At 40.9% G+C, this 21,152-nt stretch overlaps 1 protein-coding gene across 2 annotated transcripts in view; it reads right to left on the reverse strand.

The window, feature by feature from the left end:
- The window catches only part of LOC126293334 (tetraspanin-31), a 60,836-nt gene that overhangs the window by 7,106 nt on the left and 32,578 nt on the right, over positions 1 to 21,152 (reverse strand). The window contains exons 4-6 of one of the 2 annotated variants that reach the window (XM_049986524.1): positions 19,418 to 19,513; positions 18,664 to 18,777; positions 12,939 to 13,044 (exon numbers count right to left, since the gene is read on the reverse strand). In XM_049986524.1, coding sequence (XP_049842481.1) covers positions 12,970 to 13,044; positions 18,664 to 18,777; positions 19,418 to 19,513 — 285 coding nt within the window. In that variant the 3' untranslated portion in view covers positions 12,939 to 12,969. The remainder of the gene's footprint in view (positions 1 to 12,938; positions 13,045 to 18,663; positions 18,778 to 19,417; positions 19,514 to 21,152) is intronic. The other variant, XM_049986523.1, reaches the window with a different exon arrangement.

Consider the following 21,152-nt stretch of genomic DNA (forward strand, 5'->3'; position numbering starts at 1 on the left):
AAATGTTGGTAGGTGCTGCCACAACTAACTTCTGCTGTCGAATATATGTAGCGCTACACAGGCATGCTTTGCAGGCACAAAGATAAATACTGGCGCCAAAACGCTGTGTCAGTATATATATATATATATATATATATATATATATATATATATATATATATATATATATATATATATAAGAGCTTTCGCAACTGGCAGTTGCTTCGTCAGGAAGGAAGGAAGGAGAGGGAAAAATGAAAGGATGTGGGTTTTAAGGGAGAGGGTAAGGAGTCATTCCAATCCCGGGAGCGGAAAGACTTCCCTTAGGGGAAAAAAAGGACAGGTGTACACTCGCACACACACACACACACACACACACACACATATCCATCCGCACATACATGTATGTGCGGATGGATATGTGTGTGTGCGAGTGTACACCTGTCCTTTTTTTCCCCTAAGGGAAGTCTTTCCGCTCCCGGGATTGGAATGACTCCTTACCCTCTCCCTTAAAACCCACATCCTTTCATTTTTCCCTCTCCTTCCTTCCTTCCTGACGAAGCAACTGCCAGTTGCGAAAGCTCGTAATTCTGTGTGTGTGTGTTTGTGTGTTTTGTTCATGTGCCTGTCTGCCGGCGCTTTCCCGCTTGGTAAGTCTTGGAATCTTTGTTTTTAATATATTTTTCCCATGTGGAAGTTTCTTTCTGTTTTATAGGTGTAAGACAATTTTTTTTTTCTCCTTCCCGAGTTTCGACCACTGTATTTTCATACATTATCCAACGAAGTAAACACAAATTCCGTGTTGTTCATCTTCGAATGTAGCAGCATTTCAATGTACTACGAAAATTCGACTGGCAAGACTATTTGGGTTGTTTGTCAATATGGCCAACTCTACGTTCTGAATTGTTTCCTACCTGTGAGAAGAGATGGTTGCTAATAGGAACATTTATAAATTGCGAATCACATGCAGTATTGTCTTCAACATAAGAACAATATGAATATAAACATTTTGCCATGTATTCTTTCATGTTTGCTGCTATCTCACTTAAATCCTGCCTGCTTAATAACATACGAAACTAATGTGAGACAGTAGCAAATCCGGAAGAACATACGTATCACATCATGTTTATCTTCGTATTATTCTTATGCCTAATAGTGATACAATCAGAAATGAAGCACGGCAATTGAATAGATTTTTAAATCTAAGATGACTCTAATTTCTGTGCAGAATGTAATGTACAAAAGAGGCAGCAAAGATATTCAAACAGAGAAAAGTTTTAGCTAAACTCTCGTTCAGAACATCTATCACACGCAGTCTATTATTTCGTTCTTGCTGATCATTATCAAAGAAATCAGCAATGTAAGTAACAACAAATAGCAGTCTCTTGCCATTGTTTCGCTAATGAGACAATTTCTCTCTCTCTCTCTCTCTCTCTCTCTCTCTCTCTCTCTCTCTCTCTCTCTCCCCCCCCCCCCCTCCTTCCCCCCCCCTTTTTTAAGGGGCAGTAGCGCGCACAATAGCAAGCCATGCCGCGAGTGGCGACAGGTCGTAAACACTTATTATCGGAATGCGACAAACAATGCACGACACAGTACAATAATGCATTTCAGCCTTGAGTGATGTAAACACTTATAACCTATCAGATCAAAGAAAAATAAACAACCGATTCAAACCAGACGAAGCACGCCTGACGCATAGCAATGGCTACCTAGTAAAGCTTAACTGCTAAGCTTACGACTCGAACCAAACTACTGTAGCTATCTACATCTACATCCATACTCCGCAAGCCACCTGACGTTGTGTGGCGGAGGGTACCCTGAGTACCTCTGTCGGTTCTCCCCTCTATTCCAGTCTCGTATTGCTCGTGGAAAGAAGGACTGTCGGTATGCTTCTGTGTGGGCTCTAATCTCTCTGATTTTATCCTCATGGTCTCTTCGCGAGACATACGTAGGAGTAAGCAATATACTGCTTGACTCTTCAGTGAAGATATGTTCTCGAAATTTTAACAAAAGCCCGTACCGAGCTACTGAGCATCTCTCCTGCATAGTCTTCCACTGGAGTTTATCTATCATCTCTGTAACGCTTTCGCAATTACTAAATGATCCTGTAACAAAGCATGCTGCTCTCTGTTGGATCTTCTCTTTCTCTTCTATCAACCCTATCTGGTAGGGATCCCACACTGCTGAGCAGTATTCGAGCAGTGGGCGAACAAGCGTACTGTAACCTACTTCCTTCGTTTTCGGATTGTATTTCCTTACGATTCTTCCAATGAATCTCAGTCTGGCATCTGGTTTACCGACAATCAACTTTATATGATCATTCCATTTAAAATCACTCCTAATGCGTACTCCCAGATAATTTATGGAATTAACTGCTTCCAGTTGCTGACCTATTTTGTAGCTAAATGATAAGGGATCTATCTTTCTATGTATTCGCAGCACATTACACTTGTCTACATTGAGACTCAATTGCCATTCCCTGCACCATGCGTCAATTTGCTGCAGATCCTCCTGCATTTTAGTACAATTTTTCATTGTTACAACCTCTCGATACACCACAACATCATCTGCAAAAAGCCTCAGTGAACTAACGATGTCATCCACCAGGTCATTTATGTATATTGTGAATAGCAATGGTCCTGACACTCCCCTGGGTCCTATGACACTCCCCTGCGGCACACCTGAAATCACTCTTACTTTGGAAGACTTCTCTCCATTGAGAATGACATGCTGCGTTCTGTTATCTAGGAACTCCTCAATCCAATCACACAATTGGTCTGATAGTCCATATGCTCTTACCTTGTTCATTAAACGACTGTGGGGAACTTTATTGAACGCCTTGCGGAAGTCAAGAAACACGGCATCTACCTGTGAACCCGTGTCTATGGCCCTCTGGGTCTCCTGGACGAATAGCGCGAGCTGGGTTTCACATGACCGTCTTTTTCGAAACCCATGCTGATTCCTACAGAGTAGATTTCTGGTCTCCAGAAAAGTCATTATACTCGAACATAATACGTGTTCCAAAATTCTACAACTGATCGACGTTAGAGATATAGGTCTATAGTTCTGCACATCTGTTCGACGTCCCTTCTTGAAAATGGGGATGACCTGTGCCCTTTTCCAATCCTTTGAAAAGCTTCGCTCTTCTAGTGACCTACGGTACACCGCTTCAAGAAGGGGGGCAAGTTCCTTCGCGTACTCTGTGTAAAATCGAACTGGTATCCCACCAGGTCCAGCGGCCTTTCCTCTTTTGAGGAATTTTAATTGTTTCTCTATCCCTCTGTCGACTATTTCGATATCTACCATTTTGTCATCTGTGCGACAATCTAGAAAAGGAACTACAGTGCAGTCTTCCTCTGTGAAACAGCTTTGGAAGAAGCCATTTAGTATTTTGGCCTTCAGTCTGTCATCCTCTGTTTCAGTACCATTTTGGTCACAGAGTGTCTGGACATTTTGTTTTGATCAACCTACCACTTTGACATCAGACCAAAATTTCTTAGGATTTTCTGCCAAGTCAGTACATAGAACTTTACTTTTGTATTCATTGAACGCCTCTAGCGTAGCCCTCCTCACACTACATTTCATTTCACGTAATTTTTGTTTGTCTGCAACGCTTTGGCTATGTTTATGTTTGCTGTTAAGTTCCCTTTGCTTCCGCAGCAGTTTTCTAACTCGGTTGTTGTACCACGGTGGCTCTTTTCCATCTTTTACGATCTTGCTTGGCACATACTCATCTAACACATATTGTACGATAGTTTTGAACTTTGTCCACTGATCCTCAACACTATCTGTACTTAAGACAAAACTTTTCTGTTGAGCCGTCAGGTACTCTGTAATCTGCTTTTTGTCACTTTTGCTAAACAGAAATATCTTCCTACCTTTTTTAATATTTCTATTTATGGCTGAAATCATCGATGCAGTAACCGCACTATGACTGCTGATTCCCTGTTCTGCGTTAACTGTTTCAAATAGTTCGGGTCTGTTTGTCACCAGAAGGTCTAATATGTTATCGCCACGAATCGGTTCTCTGTTTAATTGCTCAAGGTACTTTTCAGATAAAGCACTTAAAAGAATTTCACTGGATTCTTTGTCCCTGCCACCCATTGTGAATGTTTGAGTCTCCCCGTCTATATCCGGCAAATTAAAATCTCCACCCAGAACTATAACATGGTGGGGAAATCTACTCGAAACATTTTCCAAATTATTCTTCAGGTGCTCAGCCACAACAGCCCGGGGCCCTATAGAGACATCCAATTACCATGTCTGAGCCTGCTTTAACCGTGACCTTCACCCAAATCATTTCACAATTCGAATCTCCGTCAATTTCCTTCGATACTATTGCACTTCTTATAGCTATAAACATGCCTCCCCCTTCACTGTCCAGCCTGTCTCCGGGGTATACATTCCAATCTGAGTTTATGATTTCATTACTGTTTACGTCTGGTTTCAGCCAACTCTCTGTCCCTAGTACTATATGGGCGTTGTGACCGTTTATTAATGAGAGCAGTTCTGGGACCTTTCTATAGACGCTCCTGCAGTTTACTATTACCACATTAACATTGTTATTCCTGTTGCATTTTGCCTACTCCTACCTTGCCGCGTCTCAGGAGGCATCCACATGTGCTCCGCTACCCTTGTAGCCACTTCAGGCATGTAGTGCACGCCTGACCGCGATCGGTTCTGGGAATGGTACTACAAATAGTTAGCTCTGATTCCAGCCCGCGAGCAAGGCTTTCCGTCTTCACCAATTCCGCCAACCACCTGTACGAACTGAGGATGACCTCTGAACCCAGACGGCAGGAGTCATTGGTGCCGACACGAGCAACAATTTGCAGTCGGGTGCACCCAGTGCTCTCTATCGCCGCCGGTAGGGCCGCCTCCACATCTCAGATGAGACCCCCCAGCAAGCAGACAGAGTGAACACTGGCCTTCTTCCCCAACCTTACCGCTATTTCCCTAAGGGGCTCCATAACCCACCTAACGTTGGAGTTCCCAATAACTAATAAACCCCTGCCCCAGTATGCCTGCTCGGACCTTGCTGAAAGAGCAGCCACATGTCCACTCACAGGCAGAGCGGGCAATGCCACACGGCCAGCCTCCACATTGACCCTCCGCCTCGTGCGCTGCAAACGCCTGTGAACCCACCATTCCCCTCGGGGAGAGGGTAGCCCAACCGCGCCCGGTACCCGCGAAGATGTCTCGACAGCAGGGACAGTTGGCGAAGCACGTAACACCTGAGGTGTACCTTGCGACGCACCAGACTCCCCATTGCCACTACACTCCAAGGCAGCAGCCTGAAGACGGCTGACCGCGGCCATCGACACACTCAGCTGTTCGCGAAGAGTGGGCAGCTCCTCCTGCGTCCGTACACAGCAATCACACATCCTATGCATCCTAAGGAATCAGTTTACTTAAGAGACTTAATCAACATTTAACTAGACTGCTAATTCACTAAAGGCGGCTGATTATTGACTAAACTGTGATTGCTAGCCACGTCTTGTAGAAAACAATGAAAATGGCACTACCTGTCTCTGACCTGTATTGAAAAACACTGGCACTACTGGCACTATGGTTGACTAAAGGGACTCTCTCTGACTGTATTCAAAAGAAACACGAAATCTATGGAACGCTATTAGTAGCATTCGACAATTAAAGCTTCCTAAAAGCAAAAACACACGGAAGAAGTAGTGACAAGTAAGAAAAATACTGTTAATACTTAAATTAAGGTAGCTCGCTGCACAGCAGCTGTGAAGCAGACAGCGGTCATTTATTCTACCTAAATTGTTTCTCATATTACAATAGACCAACTTTGTTTCAATTTGGAGGTGCGGCCTAAAACTTTTCTCTCCCCTTGAATTTCGAGTCTCAAATTTCAGGTGTGGCTTAGATTCAGGATTTTTTTTTTTCCTCGATTTCGAGTCTCATTTTTCAGGTGCGGCTTAGTTCCAAGTAAATACGGTAATGCAGTTCTGAAACACGGGTCAGCTCAGTGGAGAACGTGAAAGATGAAGTCGTACTATCAAGAGGTTGCTGTTGCTGTAACTGACCGAGCAGCGCCGGGTAGTACTAGTGCTTGTGCAGTGTCACGAGAATTGTCCCACCACATGGTCAACAGCACAGAAAACTTTCACAGTTTATTTTACAAGACCTAGATGGTGCAGTAGCTGAGACCTCATTATCTGCAACATTTTGAATTTGCTTTGGTTTCTGGCACGGATCGATGTCGATGACATGGGGCAGACTAATATTCTACAGAGTGACAGTATGTTAAATTGTGTATTGTGGCAAAGAGCCACTGCACTCGCCGTACGTAACTGTGTCGTGTGCATTCCTGGCCGTCCTCCTTTGAAGAGAACGCATCCAGACAGCCTGTCAGCTGTATCACGACCTCTGCATGAAATGTGCTTCTGCACTGAACTCTGCAAATCACACTCAAGTGCCTGGCAGAGGGCTCATCAACCCAACTTCACAGTGATTCTCTCCCCAATTTCCATAATTTTATGATGATGATTGTTTCTCCCTATGTTGGTCTGTGTTAACACAACATTTTTGCATTCAGAGGAGAAAGGTGGTGATTAAAATTTTGTGAGAAAATCCCTATGCAATGAGAAATGTCTCATTTTACTGAAGGCTGCCCCAAAAACCGTAGCACGTCTGTGACATTCTTTCCCGTTTCTCGATAATACAAACTGTGCTACTCTTCTTTGAACTTTCTCGATGTACTCTGTTAATCCTATCCAATAAGGAAGCCCACGCCGTACAGCAGTACTTTCAAAAGAGGATGGATGAGCATAGTGTAGGTAGTGTTTAATAGGTCTGCTACACCCTCTAAATGTTCTGCCAATAAATCACAGTCTGTTGTTCGCCTTACCCTCAACATTTTGTGTTATTTCCAATTTCAGTTGTTCATACTTTTAATTCCTAGGTATTTAATTGAATTTACAGTTGTCAGATTTGATTGAGTTATTGTTTACACCAAGTTAAATGGATTCCTTTTGCAATCGTGTAAATTACCTCACACTTTTCATTATTTAGGGTCACTTGCCAATTTTTGCACCATACCGGTATCTTTTCTAAACCATTTTATAATTTGCTTTGATCTTCTGATGCCTTTACTAGACATTAAATGACAGCATCATCTGCAAACAACCTAAGACGGTTCCTCAAATTACTTGTAGAATGCCAGAAATAACTCCAGTTTTACTCGACAACTTTCTGTCAGTTACTGTGAATTGTGACTTCTCTCACAGGAAATCACCCATCCAATCACATAAGTGTGACAATATTCCACAAGCTCATAATGTGATTACAAGCCCCTTGGCAGGCACAGTATCAAAAAGCATTCTGGAAATCCTGAAATACGGAATCAATTTGAAATCCCTTGTCAATAGCATGCAACACTTTGTGTGAATAAAGAGCTACTTGTGTTTCACAAGAACAATGTTTTCTGAATTCATATTGACTGTGTCAATAGACTGTTCTCTTTGATGTAATTCATAGTGTTAGAACACAATATGTTCCGAAATCCTGCTGGCACACTGACTTTAACGAAATCGGACCATAATTTAGTGGATTACAGCCACTTTCTTTCTTGAATATTAGTATAACCTGTGTAACTTTCCAGTCTTTGGGTACAGACCTTTTGTTGAGTGGGCGGCTGTATATGATTAAGTATAAGGCTATTCCATCAGCATACTCTGAAAGGAACCTAATTAGTATACAGTCTGGACCAGAAGAATTGCTTCTATTAAGTGATTTCAGTTGCTTCACAACTCCAAGGATATCTACTTCAAGAGCTATTCTTGATTTGAACTCTGTAATATTTACTACTTCATCTTTTGTGAAGGAATTTCGGAAGGGTGTGTTTAATAACTCTGCTTTAGCTGCACTGCCATTCTCATCAACTGTATTTCCACCGCTATAGCAAAGAGAAGGCAATGATTGTGTCTTGCCACCAGCATATTTTATATACATCCAGATTCTATGGATTTTTTCCAGGTTTCAAGACTAAGTTTCATTGTAGAAACGATTATAAACATCTCACATTGAAGTTCGCAATAAATTTCGAGCTCCTGTAAAAGATCGCCAATTTTGGGGATTTTGCATTCATTTAAATTTGCCATGACTTTTTCATTGATTTTTACAACAGTGTTCTGACCTGTTTTGTATATTGAGGAGGCTCAGCTCTGTCGTTTGCCAATTTATTTGGTATAAATCTCTCAATTGTTGCTGATACTATTTCTTTGAATTCAAGCTGCATGATCTGGTCTACATTTATATTGTTAGTTTGGAAGGAGTGGAGATTGTCTCTTACAAAGGTGTCAAGTGAATTTTTATCTGCTTCTTTAATTGGTATATTTTTCGTTTATTTTTGGAGGATTTGTGAGTTGTGGTACTCAACCTCACTGCAAGAACTCTGTATTCACTAATCCCTGTATCCATTTTGATACACATAAATAGTTCAGGATTATTTGTTGTTAACAAGTACAGCGTATTTTCACAACCATTTACTATTTAAGCGGGCTCAAATTTTTACCAAACGTGTTTAGCAAAATTTTGGATGATGTTTTATGCGTACCTCCAGAGTTAAACGTATATTTTTTGCCAACATATTGGGGGTAAACTGACGTCGCCAGTGACTAATTGAACGAGTTACGTACATTTTTGAAATTAGACTCAAGTTTCCTTTGAACATTTCAGCAATTATATCGTCTGAGTTGGGATGTTGGTAAAAGGATGCAATTATTATTTTATTCCAGTCGACAAGAATGACCTTGACTCACACTAACTCACAGGAACTACCTACTGCAGTTTCATTACAAGTTAAACTACTTTTAACAGTAACAAACACGCCTCCAACAACTGTGTTTAGCCTATCCCTTTGAACACCATTAGATGCTCTGCAAAAATTTCAGCTCAACTTATCTCCAGCTTTCAGTGCCTACAACAATTTGAGCATCAGTGCTTTCTATCAACACTTTGAGCTCTGGTACTTTCCTAACACAGCTACAATTAGTTACAACTGTTATATCGATGGTTCCCGGATATACATTCTTCCCGTGTTCGATCTGCAACCATCTAGACAAAGTCCCTTCTGTGTTTCCCCGAGATCCTCTAACCTGCTACCCCTGTAGCTGCCTTTGCACGTAATGGACTCCTGACCTATTTAGCGAGACATCCTTGTGAAGCTTGTGATACCTGCTTTGGAAGAACGCAACTGTGTGGAAACCAATGTTCTCATGCAAGATTGGGCAACACCTCACATTGCTTGCCCAGTGAAAGATCTGCTTAATACAACCTTACACAAACATTATCTTCACAGGTTTTCCAGGTACGTAGTCTGGTCTAAATCCGTTACTTTTGAAAGAAACATTCGGCTTTCTACCTGATCTGAAGGCCAGTATACGGAAACACACCATTTAGGTTCTGTCAGGACTGCTGTCAGCAATCATCTGACGGATACAGCCTCTCGTCAACATCTTTGGTTCTTGTACTGAGTAAATTGTTTAAGCGGCAGTTAATAATAAAACCGACATTACGCCTTTCTCACTTGTTTGATCTTTTGTGCCCGCATTACGTCCGTAATACATTACGTGTGGAAACATTTCTGTGCATCTTTCTTGATAGGAAAAAATTAGCACCAACTATTTTCCAGTGGATTCCGTAGAAATGTTGGAACACGTGAGGCAATACTGACCTTACGACTTATCTTAGAAGAAAGATTAAGGAAAGGCAAACCTACGTTTCTAGCATTTGTAGACTTAGAGAAAGCTTTTGAAAATGTTGACTGGAATACTCTCTTTCAAATTCTAAAGGTGGCAGGGGTAAAATACAGGGAGCGAAAGGCTATTTACAATTTGTACAGAAACCAAATGGCAGTTATAAGGGTCGAGGGGCATGAAAGGGAAGCAGTGGTTGGGAAGGGAGTGAAGACAGGGTTGTAGCCTCTCCCCGATGTTATTCAATCTGCGTATTGAGCAAGCAATAAAGGAAACAAAAGAAAAATTTGGAGTAGGTATTAAAAACCATGGAGAAGAAATACAAACTTTGAGGTTCGCCGATGACATCGTAATTCTGTCAGAGACAGCAAAGGACTTGGAAGAGCAGTTGAACGGAACGGACAGTGTCTTGAAAGGAGGATATAAGATAAACATCAACAAAAGTAAAACGAGGATAATGGAATGTAGTCAAATTAAGTCGGGTGATGCTGAGGGAATTAGATTAGGAAGTGAGACACTTAAAGTACTAAAGGAGTTTTGTTATTTGGGGAGCAAAATAACTGAGGATGGTCGAAGTAGAGAGGATATAAAATGTAGCCTGGCAATGGCAAGGAAAGCATTTCTGAAGAACAGAAATTTGTAAACATCGAGTATAGATTTAAGTGTCAGAAAGTCGTTTCTGAAAGTATATGTATGGAGTGTAGCCATGTATGGAAGTGAAACATGGACAACAAATAGTTTGGACAAGAAGAGAATAGAAGCTTTCGAAATGTGGTGCTACAGAAGAATGTTGAAGATTAGATGAGTAGATCACGTAACTAATGAGGAGGTATTGAATAGGATTTGGGATAAGAGAAGTTTGTGGCACAACTTGACTACAAGAAGGGATCGGTTGCTAGGACATGTCCTGAGTTATCAACGGATCACAAATTTAGCATTGGAGGGCAGCGTGGAGGGTAAAAATCATAGAGGGAGACCAAGAGATTCAGAAGGATGTAGGTTGCAGTAGGTACTGGGAGATGAAGGAGCTTGCACAGGATAGATTAGCATGGGGAGCTGCACCAAACCAGTCTCAGGACTGAAGACCACAACAACAACATTTTCCAGTGTAAATTGGTTTTTACATTAATGCATTAAAACATCTACAAAAGTTTCGCTGTCATACGGTAATCACAGCCTACACTGGACCTGTGTGAGTAGCTGCACTTTAATTATAACTGTCCAGTAGCTGCAAGAAATGAACATTTTAAAATTCTGTTATCATACTAAATAAACAAGTTTCATGTTTGCATTGATTTACAGCTGATTTATTTCACCTGTTGTAGCTTATCTGCAAAAACAGTGAGGAGAAGATGTTAAATTCAATCAAAAATGTCTACATTCTGTTTGCAGACAGATGACAGTTTTGTCAAGTGCACCTATAAGACATCACCCCATCCTCGAATCACATCTATGTTTGTGGGGCTCTTCACTTCATAATCCAACTCAGAAAAGAGCCATTTATTTTTTTGGGTATACTTACTGGTGTCTATTACCATCTTTGGTGTCATCTGCAACACAGAACTCTAACAATTACAAATGATGACAGTCTACATGAGACTGATCAATTTTTTAAGAATGCATAATTGCCCCTCCAAACTCAATTCTTTACAAATAAGACCTCTCAGTAAGCTACTAGTCCTGAAAGGTGAGGTAGTTATTTTCTTGTCGTCAAACCAAAGGCCAATCTGAATACCACCGTGCTTTGCAAGGCAAGCTCTTACTGGAGACGCTAAGCTGCTGCCTTCCTCTGGCCTTTGAACTGACCGACCCACCAAGTTATACAGTTTAACATTCACACAACCCAAAAATGTTCACATTACTGAACACTACCAAAGGTGAAAGAAGTGATAAGTGACACATTAAAATCCTAGTGCTGACCTGGGAAAAACTCGAGACCTTTGGATACGTACACCCGGAAAAGTTTTATCGAAGCAAGTAGCACATGTCGCACTACATACTACTTGTTTTGAGGTATAATCTATTTCATAACAGAGAAGCACAACTTTAACAGTGCTGTCTCTGTCCATTAACATCCACAACTGAGGAAGCAAAGTCTTCGATACTATATGTAGATTACCTAGTGGACAGTCGATATATTACTGAAAGGAATACGTTACGACCGACGGAAGGACTAAAATTTCATCAATTAGCCCTACCTTCTAATATGTATTGATACACAAAATGGCAGAACGCGACAATACAGTTTTTACACAATTTTGTGTGGTATAAATATGACAATTACTACAAGAAGACTGAACAAATAAAATATATGGCATTTTTTATGCAGCTGTCTGTCAATAGCTATACTGTGTTTGTGCATCATAAGAACCCATTTTATAGAACTGATTCCAGCACTAGCAAACTAGCTATGGTAGTAATTGCCTTTGTGAAAGGAAAAAGCAAAATTCATAATGAATGTTTCTGTCAAATATCTTACAGCAAATTCTACTCATTGAATGCAATTGGAAGGTAGGGTAAACTGATAGCCTGACATCACAGACCACCAATTTTATACACTCTATCAAATATTTACAAACAGGAGGAGAAACAATCTTTGAGGGCAAAATTTTTGCTCATCCACTGAATTTTGTTCTTAGCTGCAAAATAAATCAAAATAAATAAATGCATTTTCTCCTTCACTGTCAGTGCAGTACTAAGGTAAAAACTTTTCCATTTTGTTGTTTTCTTCCTCCATTTCACATTTCTGATGTCCCCCTCCTCATATCAGTTTTAACCAGTCCAACAACAGTGGAGCATCAACTATTGTCTATTGTTACAGAACAGCTTTATTCTAAGGTGCAATTTCAAACAACCTTTACTGCTATTATTAAAGCCTGAAATTCAGTCTTTGAAAATACTGGCTGTTAACTTCTCCCCATCTCGTCCTCCTCCACCACTTGCAATTCCGTTCCCAGTCTGTTCTTTCCTTATGTAGGTCGTCTCCTGCCTTCTGCACGTCACAGACTTTCAAATAATTATAAATTCAGTATGTTATCATCATTCCACATGCCACACGAAGGAATTCCAGTTTCTGAACACTAGTGGAGTGTGCTTGATACTTCCTGAGAGAGTCTCCTGCTGGCACACAACATTTTGAATGCTAACCTCTGGGACTGCCAAGACAGAGACAGGTGAGTTTTGATATGTGGAAGACCTTAGCTTAGCTTAGCTTAGCTTAGCTTAGTAGTTAGTTCTCACCCGGCAACCAGCAGCACATTACTCTAGTGGGTTAGAGGAAAGCACTAGGGTTAGCTCGTGGGTCTTTCTGGTTCCTGTAGCGAACCGTCAACCAGACGCCGAGAAACTGCAAGAGAAACCACAACCGTTATTACGTGCAACTGAGCTCGTGTGCAAATACCTCGAGACTGAACACTTCCCGTGTCTGCGTGACACAGGAAGTACGAAAACACTGACATTTGAGGACTTTGCGTGCACATGCCACAATTTTAGATTAGTAACAATTTACACTGAAGCATACAAATATTGAAGAGGAAATGAAAATAGCTTAACTGTTTTCACTATTGCCAATACAAACAGATAAAATACTTACCTGTTTAGAGTTTTAACAGCAGTTCATTTCTCAAAAAAGATAAAGAAATGACAGCTTCCAAAATCAAGTCTCACTTTTTCCAGAAAACAGGACAGGATGAAAGTTTACTGGAACTTTTTACTGGCTCAGGAAGGACAGGGCAGGCACCGTGAGGGCAAGACAGGCAACAGAATGGGAACACATTTTAGGCCATAACTTCTTGTTGGTTTGTCTGAAATTCTGTACAAAATACTCCCTCTGTCAACCTCAGCCCCACACCCACATAATGATATGTATCGTATGTCTTTTTGACACACACAAAAAAATATGTTGAATGTATAGAATAATATGTATAACACAAAAACTTGCAAACCTTTAGGCTATTGGTGTAATTATCAACTCTGCTAGTCACCAGCTGGAAGTCTTAAGGTCTACCATTTTACTATCTTGTGGGGGCATTCTTCTGTTATGTGTCTGATGGTCTGTGCTTCCCAACAATTGCTAAGTGGAGATAGTCGCTTAGTCCATTTGCGTAAAAAATAAGCACATCTGCCATATTTGGTTCTAATTCTTTTTAGCACAGGCTACATTCTGCATCGCAGGTCAAATCCTGATTTTTTTTTTTTTGGGGGGGGGGGGGGGGGGGGGGACCTATGGCCCATTACTATTTTGCTTGAGTCCATGCATTAGTAAGGTTGGACTATTTTCCACAGCAACTCCTGCCCCTTCAGTTGTTGGTCGTCTAGAGCAGAGTAAGTTAAGGTCTCCAATATTCATATCATGATGGACTGGTAGATTTTTAAAATAAATGGTCTTTTTGTACTCGTCTGTGAGAGCATTTATGCGTTATTATCGAGGGGGTGGAATGCGGCTCAGTGCCAGTAGCCACTGCATACGGCGTGATTCGACAATACCTCTGATCATTCTCACTGCCAAAGAACACAGGGTAAGTGCCGGTGCTTCCCAGGTTGTACTCCACAGATTTTGGATGATGTTATTTCTCACAATCAATATTTCAGATATTTTTGTTACATGCTCCCAGAAGATATAGTTCTATCAAGGAATACCACCAGGTACTTTGATGTTTTTCCTACGAAGGTGGTTTGAAAAGTTCTCAGAATCACTACAAGAGGTCAACACTAGCATAACAAATTGTTCACGTGATATTCATTCGACTGTTGCCTGTAAACATGTGGCACATGAGTGCTCTTTGAAGAGAGCTGTGGAAGTGATTTGGCTCTTGTTGTTCCCGTGTAGCGATTTGCGAAGATGGGGAGGGGGAGGGGGAGGGAGAAGAGAGATTTGAGCAGTGATTAAGTACTCCTTAAAGAAAAGTATGAAAGCAAAGGATGTTCATGCCGATTTACAAAATACACTTCATATTAAACTGTTGCAAAGTGGGCAATGTTGTTGTTGTTGTGGTCTTCAGTCCTGAGACTGGTTTGGTGCAGCTCTCCATGCTACTGTATCCTGTGCAAGCTGCTTCATCTCCCAGTACCTACTGCAACCTACATCCTTCTGAATCTGCTTAGTGTAGTCATCTCTTGGTCTCCCTCTATGATTTTTACCCTCCATGCTGCCCTCCAATACTAAATTGGTGATCCCTTGATGCCTCAGAACATGTCCTACCACCCGATCCCTTCTTCTGGTCAAGTTGTGCCACAAACTTCTCTTCTCCCCAATCCTTCCTCATTAGTTATGTGATATACCCATCTAATCTTCAGCATTCTTCTGTAGCACCACATTTCGAAAGCTTCTATTCTCTTCTTGTCCAAACTATTTATCATCCATGTTTCACTCCCATACATGGCTACACTCCATACAAATACTTTCGGAAATGACTTCCTGATACTTAAATCACTGAGATCCAAATGGGGGACTATTTTTTACCTCCAGAATATTTTACCCAAGAAGACACCATCATCATTTAATCATACAGCAAAGCTGCATGCCCTCGGGAAAAATTACAGTCGTAGTTTCCCCTTGCTTTCAGCCGTTCGCAGTATCAGCACAGCAAGGCCATTTTGGTTATTGTTACAAGGCCAGATCAGTCAATCATCCAGATAGTTGCTCCAGCCACTACTGAAAAGGCTGCTGCCCCTCTTCAGGAACCACACGTTTGTCTGGCCTCTCAACAGATACCTCCCCGTTGTGGTTGCACCTACAGTACGGCTATCTGTATCACTGAGGCACGGAAGCCTCCCCACCAACGGCAAGGTCCATGGTTCATGGGGGGAGGATAAATGAATTTAAATTTCGTCTGGGGAACTTAGATGATGATCAGTGCAGTGGTCAACCAAGATGTGTCACTACTCCAGAAACCATTGCCAAAATGCACAAAATTGTCACGGAGGATCGCCGATTGAAAATGCCTCAAGTTGCTCATGCTTGTCAGATATCATCTGAAAGGGTACATCACATTTTAATTCAAGAACTAGAAACGAAAAAATTATCTGCAAGATGGGTGCCGCGATACGACAATGCATGCCCACACATATGTGCCATTGCCATGGCAAAATTACACGAACTAAGGTATGAACTGTTGCCACACCCACCTTATGCACCTGATATGGTGCCATCAGACTTCCATGTCTTCCCAAAGCTGAAATTTTTTTCTTGGGGGACGAAGAACTGATAGCTGGAGTTGACAACTATTTTGCAGGGCTGGAGGAAACTCATTATCAAGATGGGTTCAAGGCACTGGAACATCATTGGACCAAGTGCATTAATCTACAAGGAGACTACATTGAAAAATAAAAATAGTTTCAGTGATGTAAGTACTTTTTTTTCTATTCTGTTCTGAGAGTTTTTCAAACAACCCTCGTAAGTGCAGCATATTCACAAACCGTATGTAGAGTTTTCTTCTGGCCAGTTTCATATTTAATTGTAAGCAGGAAACCTCCATTTTGGTGATGTTTGGTTGGAGTCTTCATTTACGAAAGTACTTTCCAACTACATCTAGGTCTGCCATTAAGATTTCTTCCTATTGTTCAACTGAGCTACACCTCTTTATAAGTACGCAGATGTCAGCATAACTAAACTCCCCTGATTTTGTTTCTAGAATGTCTGCAGTATATAGGCTTAAGATAAGTGGTACAAAGACTGGTCCCTCTGGTACACCACTTTTAAATTTTTTTTTTAGAGCTGATGATGTATCCCACGACTACTCTGAACACTTGGCCGTTACCATACTGTCAATTAGTCGAGTGGTTGGTTTGCAAGAAATTTTATGATGAAGCTCGTATATTATGTCTTTCCTCCACTTTGCATTGTAGGCCACTTATAGTTCAGTGAATGTAGCTGCAGTTTTACGATTTCTTTGTAATCCTACATTAATGCTACCATTTTCTTTAGCTTCAGCTGTTAGAGTTCAGAATTCTTATTTTACATCATTTGTGTGCACTTTGTCTCTCACTGCTCTGACTTTGCCACTAGATGTCGAGCAACAGCATTTGGATTAACTGTTGTCTTACTACTTTGTGTGTGGGCCCCACTTCCTGGTTTCCTTAACGATGTCCATATCTGCTACTCAATGTCTGAAAATTCAGGCTTTCTACTGTTTGTGTCCACAGATGGAATATTTTTAAGTTCGACTGCATTTGGTTAAACCAATAAAGTCTTAAGAATTTTCTGTGGTCTCATACTGGCATTGAAGGCTTTAAAATTTAGTTCACTGTCATACTGGTTAACAGTTAGCAAGAAGCTACTGCTATCCTCTATCGCAAAGGTTACTTTGGCAACATTTCTGGCAGCAATCAGCTAAAATACAAGTGCAGCTGCCTGAAGACACTGCAAACATTTGGATGTTACTGAAAAAGTGGCCAACACTCACAACCTTTTCTGTGCAAGAAAAACAATCTGACACGAGAAAAAGTGAAGTATATACAAAAATACAAAACAGGCTGCAGAAGCAGCTTTGCCAGGAACACACACACACACACACACACACACACACACACACACACACACACACACACACCAATCCCATAGAGGAGTCTCTTCAATGTGGAAAGATGTAGAAATTGTAAATTTGTAAAAGAATTAGGTTTTGGTGTTATGCTCTGTCAGGTTTGTAAACACACATGTACCACTACTTTGACCCCTGTCTGATCTAATGTTAATCCCCTGACATCTTTTTAACAGCTGTTTTTGGTCTTAGTAATATATTCATGCTATTCCATGTTTCATAAGGAAAGGTCAATAATGGTAGCAAAAGGGGGCATGAATGAAGCTGTTGAAACTTTTTACAAGTGGCCTCTGCAAGTTGTTCTACAATAAACACCTTCAACCCCTCAAACCTACCAACCAATTCTTAGCACACACTTGTATACTCTGAACATACTATCCAATTGAATTTCCACCAAAAAAATGTAAACTCATTAGTGAATGGGAAGATATACATAATACAGCAGTTTCTTCATTTTTAAATTACCTGTAGCAGTGATTGTGCATACTCCAAAATGTGGGTGCTTTATTAATTCTAGACAGTGGTTTCTGTAATTACTTGTACATCCTTGGTAAAGTAGACTACTTTCACACCTTTTGGTCTTCTATGATACGTACTGACCTGATGCACTGAACCTTGTTCAGATTTAATACCCATTTGCCTTTAACCACCAGATGATGTTTCCAAATATTTTGTTAGTTGCATTTTCAGCAATGGTTCTCTGGTATTATTTTTTATTCTTATACTTGTACCATCTGCAAAGCAGACCAAATCTGCACCTTCTACCAAAGCAAGTGGCAGAGAAGCAAAAGAAGATCCAGAGTAGAATCCTGTGGTGTACTGTGTATGACTACTTCCAATTCTGAGTGCCTACTGCTATGCGACTGACACGGAACTGATATGCATTGCCTTCTGCCACAGAGGATAAAATAAAAACTGAACTGCCTATGTCCACATTCCATAATATTTTAACTTTTACACGAGAATATTGTGGTCCACAAAGTAAAAAGCCTCAGCCACATCACAAAATATTTCCAATGGTAATAATTCATGATTTCTTGAATCTACAACAACTGTACCTCTAGTGATGGATTTCTAATAGTATTATATTTACTTCTGTATAGTTTGACATCATCAAATTATTTAAAATCACTCATGGATAAAAATGCACTATAACTGATACTAGGTTGATACCAGGTTCAAACCACGAGTCGTGAACCACATAAATCAACAAGGAACAGGTTGTCTAGAAATAATATTTAAATCCACACTGTAATAAAAACTTCACAGTCAGGTAACATGAGTCGGCAAAGTACTCTGACATGATGTAAGACTTATCCACCAAAGCAGAAACCATAATGAGGATGTTTGCAAGCAAGGTAAGGGGGAAAGTTTGCGAGACTTAAATCAACTAGTGCAATGTCACACCTCTGGATCGTCACCCCTACCTCTGTGAAGCTGAAGAACAAGCCTATCCCTCCGGACAGCTTGAAGGCATAGTCGATCGTGTTCTGCAGGGCCTCGACACACTTCGAGCACTTCTGTGTGTTGCACAAGTCTGGCTGCAGGAAACAAATTACAATATCAACAGGTTTTTCACACTTTTACTACAGAAACATTTCACTCTGTAGAAACACACTCAAGATTAGTTAACACTGTATAATCAAAAATTTTCTTATTTTGCTGTTTCCACAAAAGCACAACATACCATTAGAGATCACACACTGCATAAATTCCATAATAAAATAAATTAATTGATACACGCAATATTAATAATAAAGTACCAAAATACTTAGAAAGGATAAGAGCACAAAACATGTTTGGAAATAATTACAAACCTGCTAATCTGAAATTCCCCGCCAGAACTTCCAGCTGAGACAGGGGAGGTCAGCAAAAAATTAATAGGCATTTGGCTGGCAGTCTCGTGAGTCATAATACAAATCACGGATAGAAGGTCTCCAAACAAACTGGGTGCACTCTTACATAGCTTGTGGCGCACACCCGTCTGTTTTGCGTATTTGAAAGTTGTTTGGAGATGAGGGCTGTCCACTACTCAAGAGGAGACTGGTGTGAGCTATACACAACCAAAGGTAACCGACCTTATCGAGATATACAAACTGCTTATTTGTCAACTCTCTGCAGATCCATTATGTCGAACCAGGCATGTTTTGCACAAAGATATATATGTGTATATGTACTCACACAAAAAGAGGTATTGTCTGCCTTATCGAACCCACAGCATTTAAACACTGTCTCCAAATCCATCTGTGTTGTCGTGTTTTCAATTTTGTTCCATCCCTGAAAAGACAAAACCAAAAAGGAAATGTGTAAGCATTGCAGTACAACCATCATCTGACTGGTTTTATGATGATACATTCAAAGAAGAAATTCACACGCCAAATGAAATCCATTCACTGAGTAATTAGGTACAAGGAAATATTTTTACAGTTTAGTTGGTTGGTTGGTTTAAAAGAGGGGGGGGGGGTGGAAGCCAAACTGCTAGCTCATCAGTCCCTCGTTCCCATTAAAATAATTAGTTAACATACTTGTATGCAGAACTAATGATCGGTGGCTTGTACTTTCTCCAGTAAAGCTGGTCTTCTCGAGCAACAGATTCAAAATAGCCATTGAGTCAAAATACGTATGATATAATGAGTGCTAGGTTCATTAATAAACACTTCATGTACGTTTTTACTTCAATTCACTGTTCGATGGAAATTTTGCATATTATCCACAGTGGTCTAAGACAGGGGGCAATGTAACTGAGGAAGTACGGTTACGATTTAACATCCTGTCAACACTGTGCCCATCAAAGATAGACAATGGTGACAATGTTGGGGTTTAACAGGAACAACCGATAATGTCATCAGTCCTTCCATCCAGAAAATGCTGTGCTCTCAAAGATCCACTGCACTTTGCGATAAATGGAAGAACTGGAGGCCACTTTGCAACCAGTTCAAATGCAGTGGACACTAAAAGACAAAGTAATCTTTTGCTTCCAATCCAGCAACTCTCTGAAGACCTGGAACTAGATGGAATGTGCTCTACAGCCAGGAAATTATTGCCATAATTCTAATCTTTCGAAAGTGTGAGTAGAGCCCTGGGACCCTCCTTATTATTACAGAAAAACCCGAGCTTTGACTTCACGATGATGGATTTGGTCCACTGAACAGCCAGTCATCAGTGCCCCTACTTTGTGTCAGCACGCAAATGTTGGAGCGGTGCGTCTGAGGGAACAGTAATCCATCCACAAATTGAAAAAACTGCCTTTGTGACAAACAAAATTACGACACTTAAAACTGGTAAAAATTCTACAACTGCCTGGTTAGTCTATCCACTGAGAACTCTTTAACTGTGTCTCCCCAACACTTATAGGATGAGACCCAACATGGTTAGAATATTTTGTCATACATTACACAGTCATCAGCAAGAGTGGTGGACAGAATTCCAGGCAATATGACAGCATATAAACCACTATTGAAGTATTTAAGACACTGTACTGACAGTGGTAAGCTACAAACTGCACACAATGGTAATCTTCCTGCTGGCGGGGGAAAACTTACACCAGTGGAGAGTGTTATTGTCAGTCCTGATAGCAGTATTTCCTTTCATCGGGGTGTCATCAGCGCGAAGTCAGCACGTCTGCACTCAACTGACATTTGTTATTTCCCACTTCTCACCATTCATTTCTGCACTGATGCACAACTTCCATCAGACAATGAGATGACTGTTGGGGGATGGCGCACCCAATTAGGACACCATCTCTACATTAAAAAGTAATCATGTGCCTAGACATAATAGGAACAATCTGGAGATGGCAGTCGTGTGTGTGTGTGTGTGTGTGTGTGTGTGTGTGTGTGTGTGTGTGTGTGTGTGTGTGTGTGCGCGCGCGCGCACGCACGCGCGCACGTTGTTACCAGTCCCGCAATTCAGAAGT

Source organism: Schistocerca gregaria, chromosome 10 (genome assembly GCF_023897955.1).
Source record: "Schistocerca gregaria isolate iqSchGreg1 chromosome 10, iqSchGreg1.2, whole genome shotgun sequence".
Lineage (NCBI taxonomy): Eukaryota > Metazoa > Arthropoda > Insecta > Orthoptera > Acrididae > Schistocerca > Schistocerca gregaria.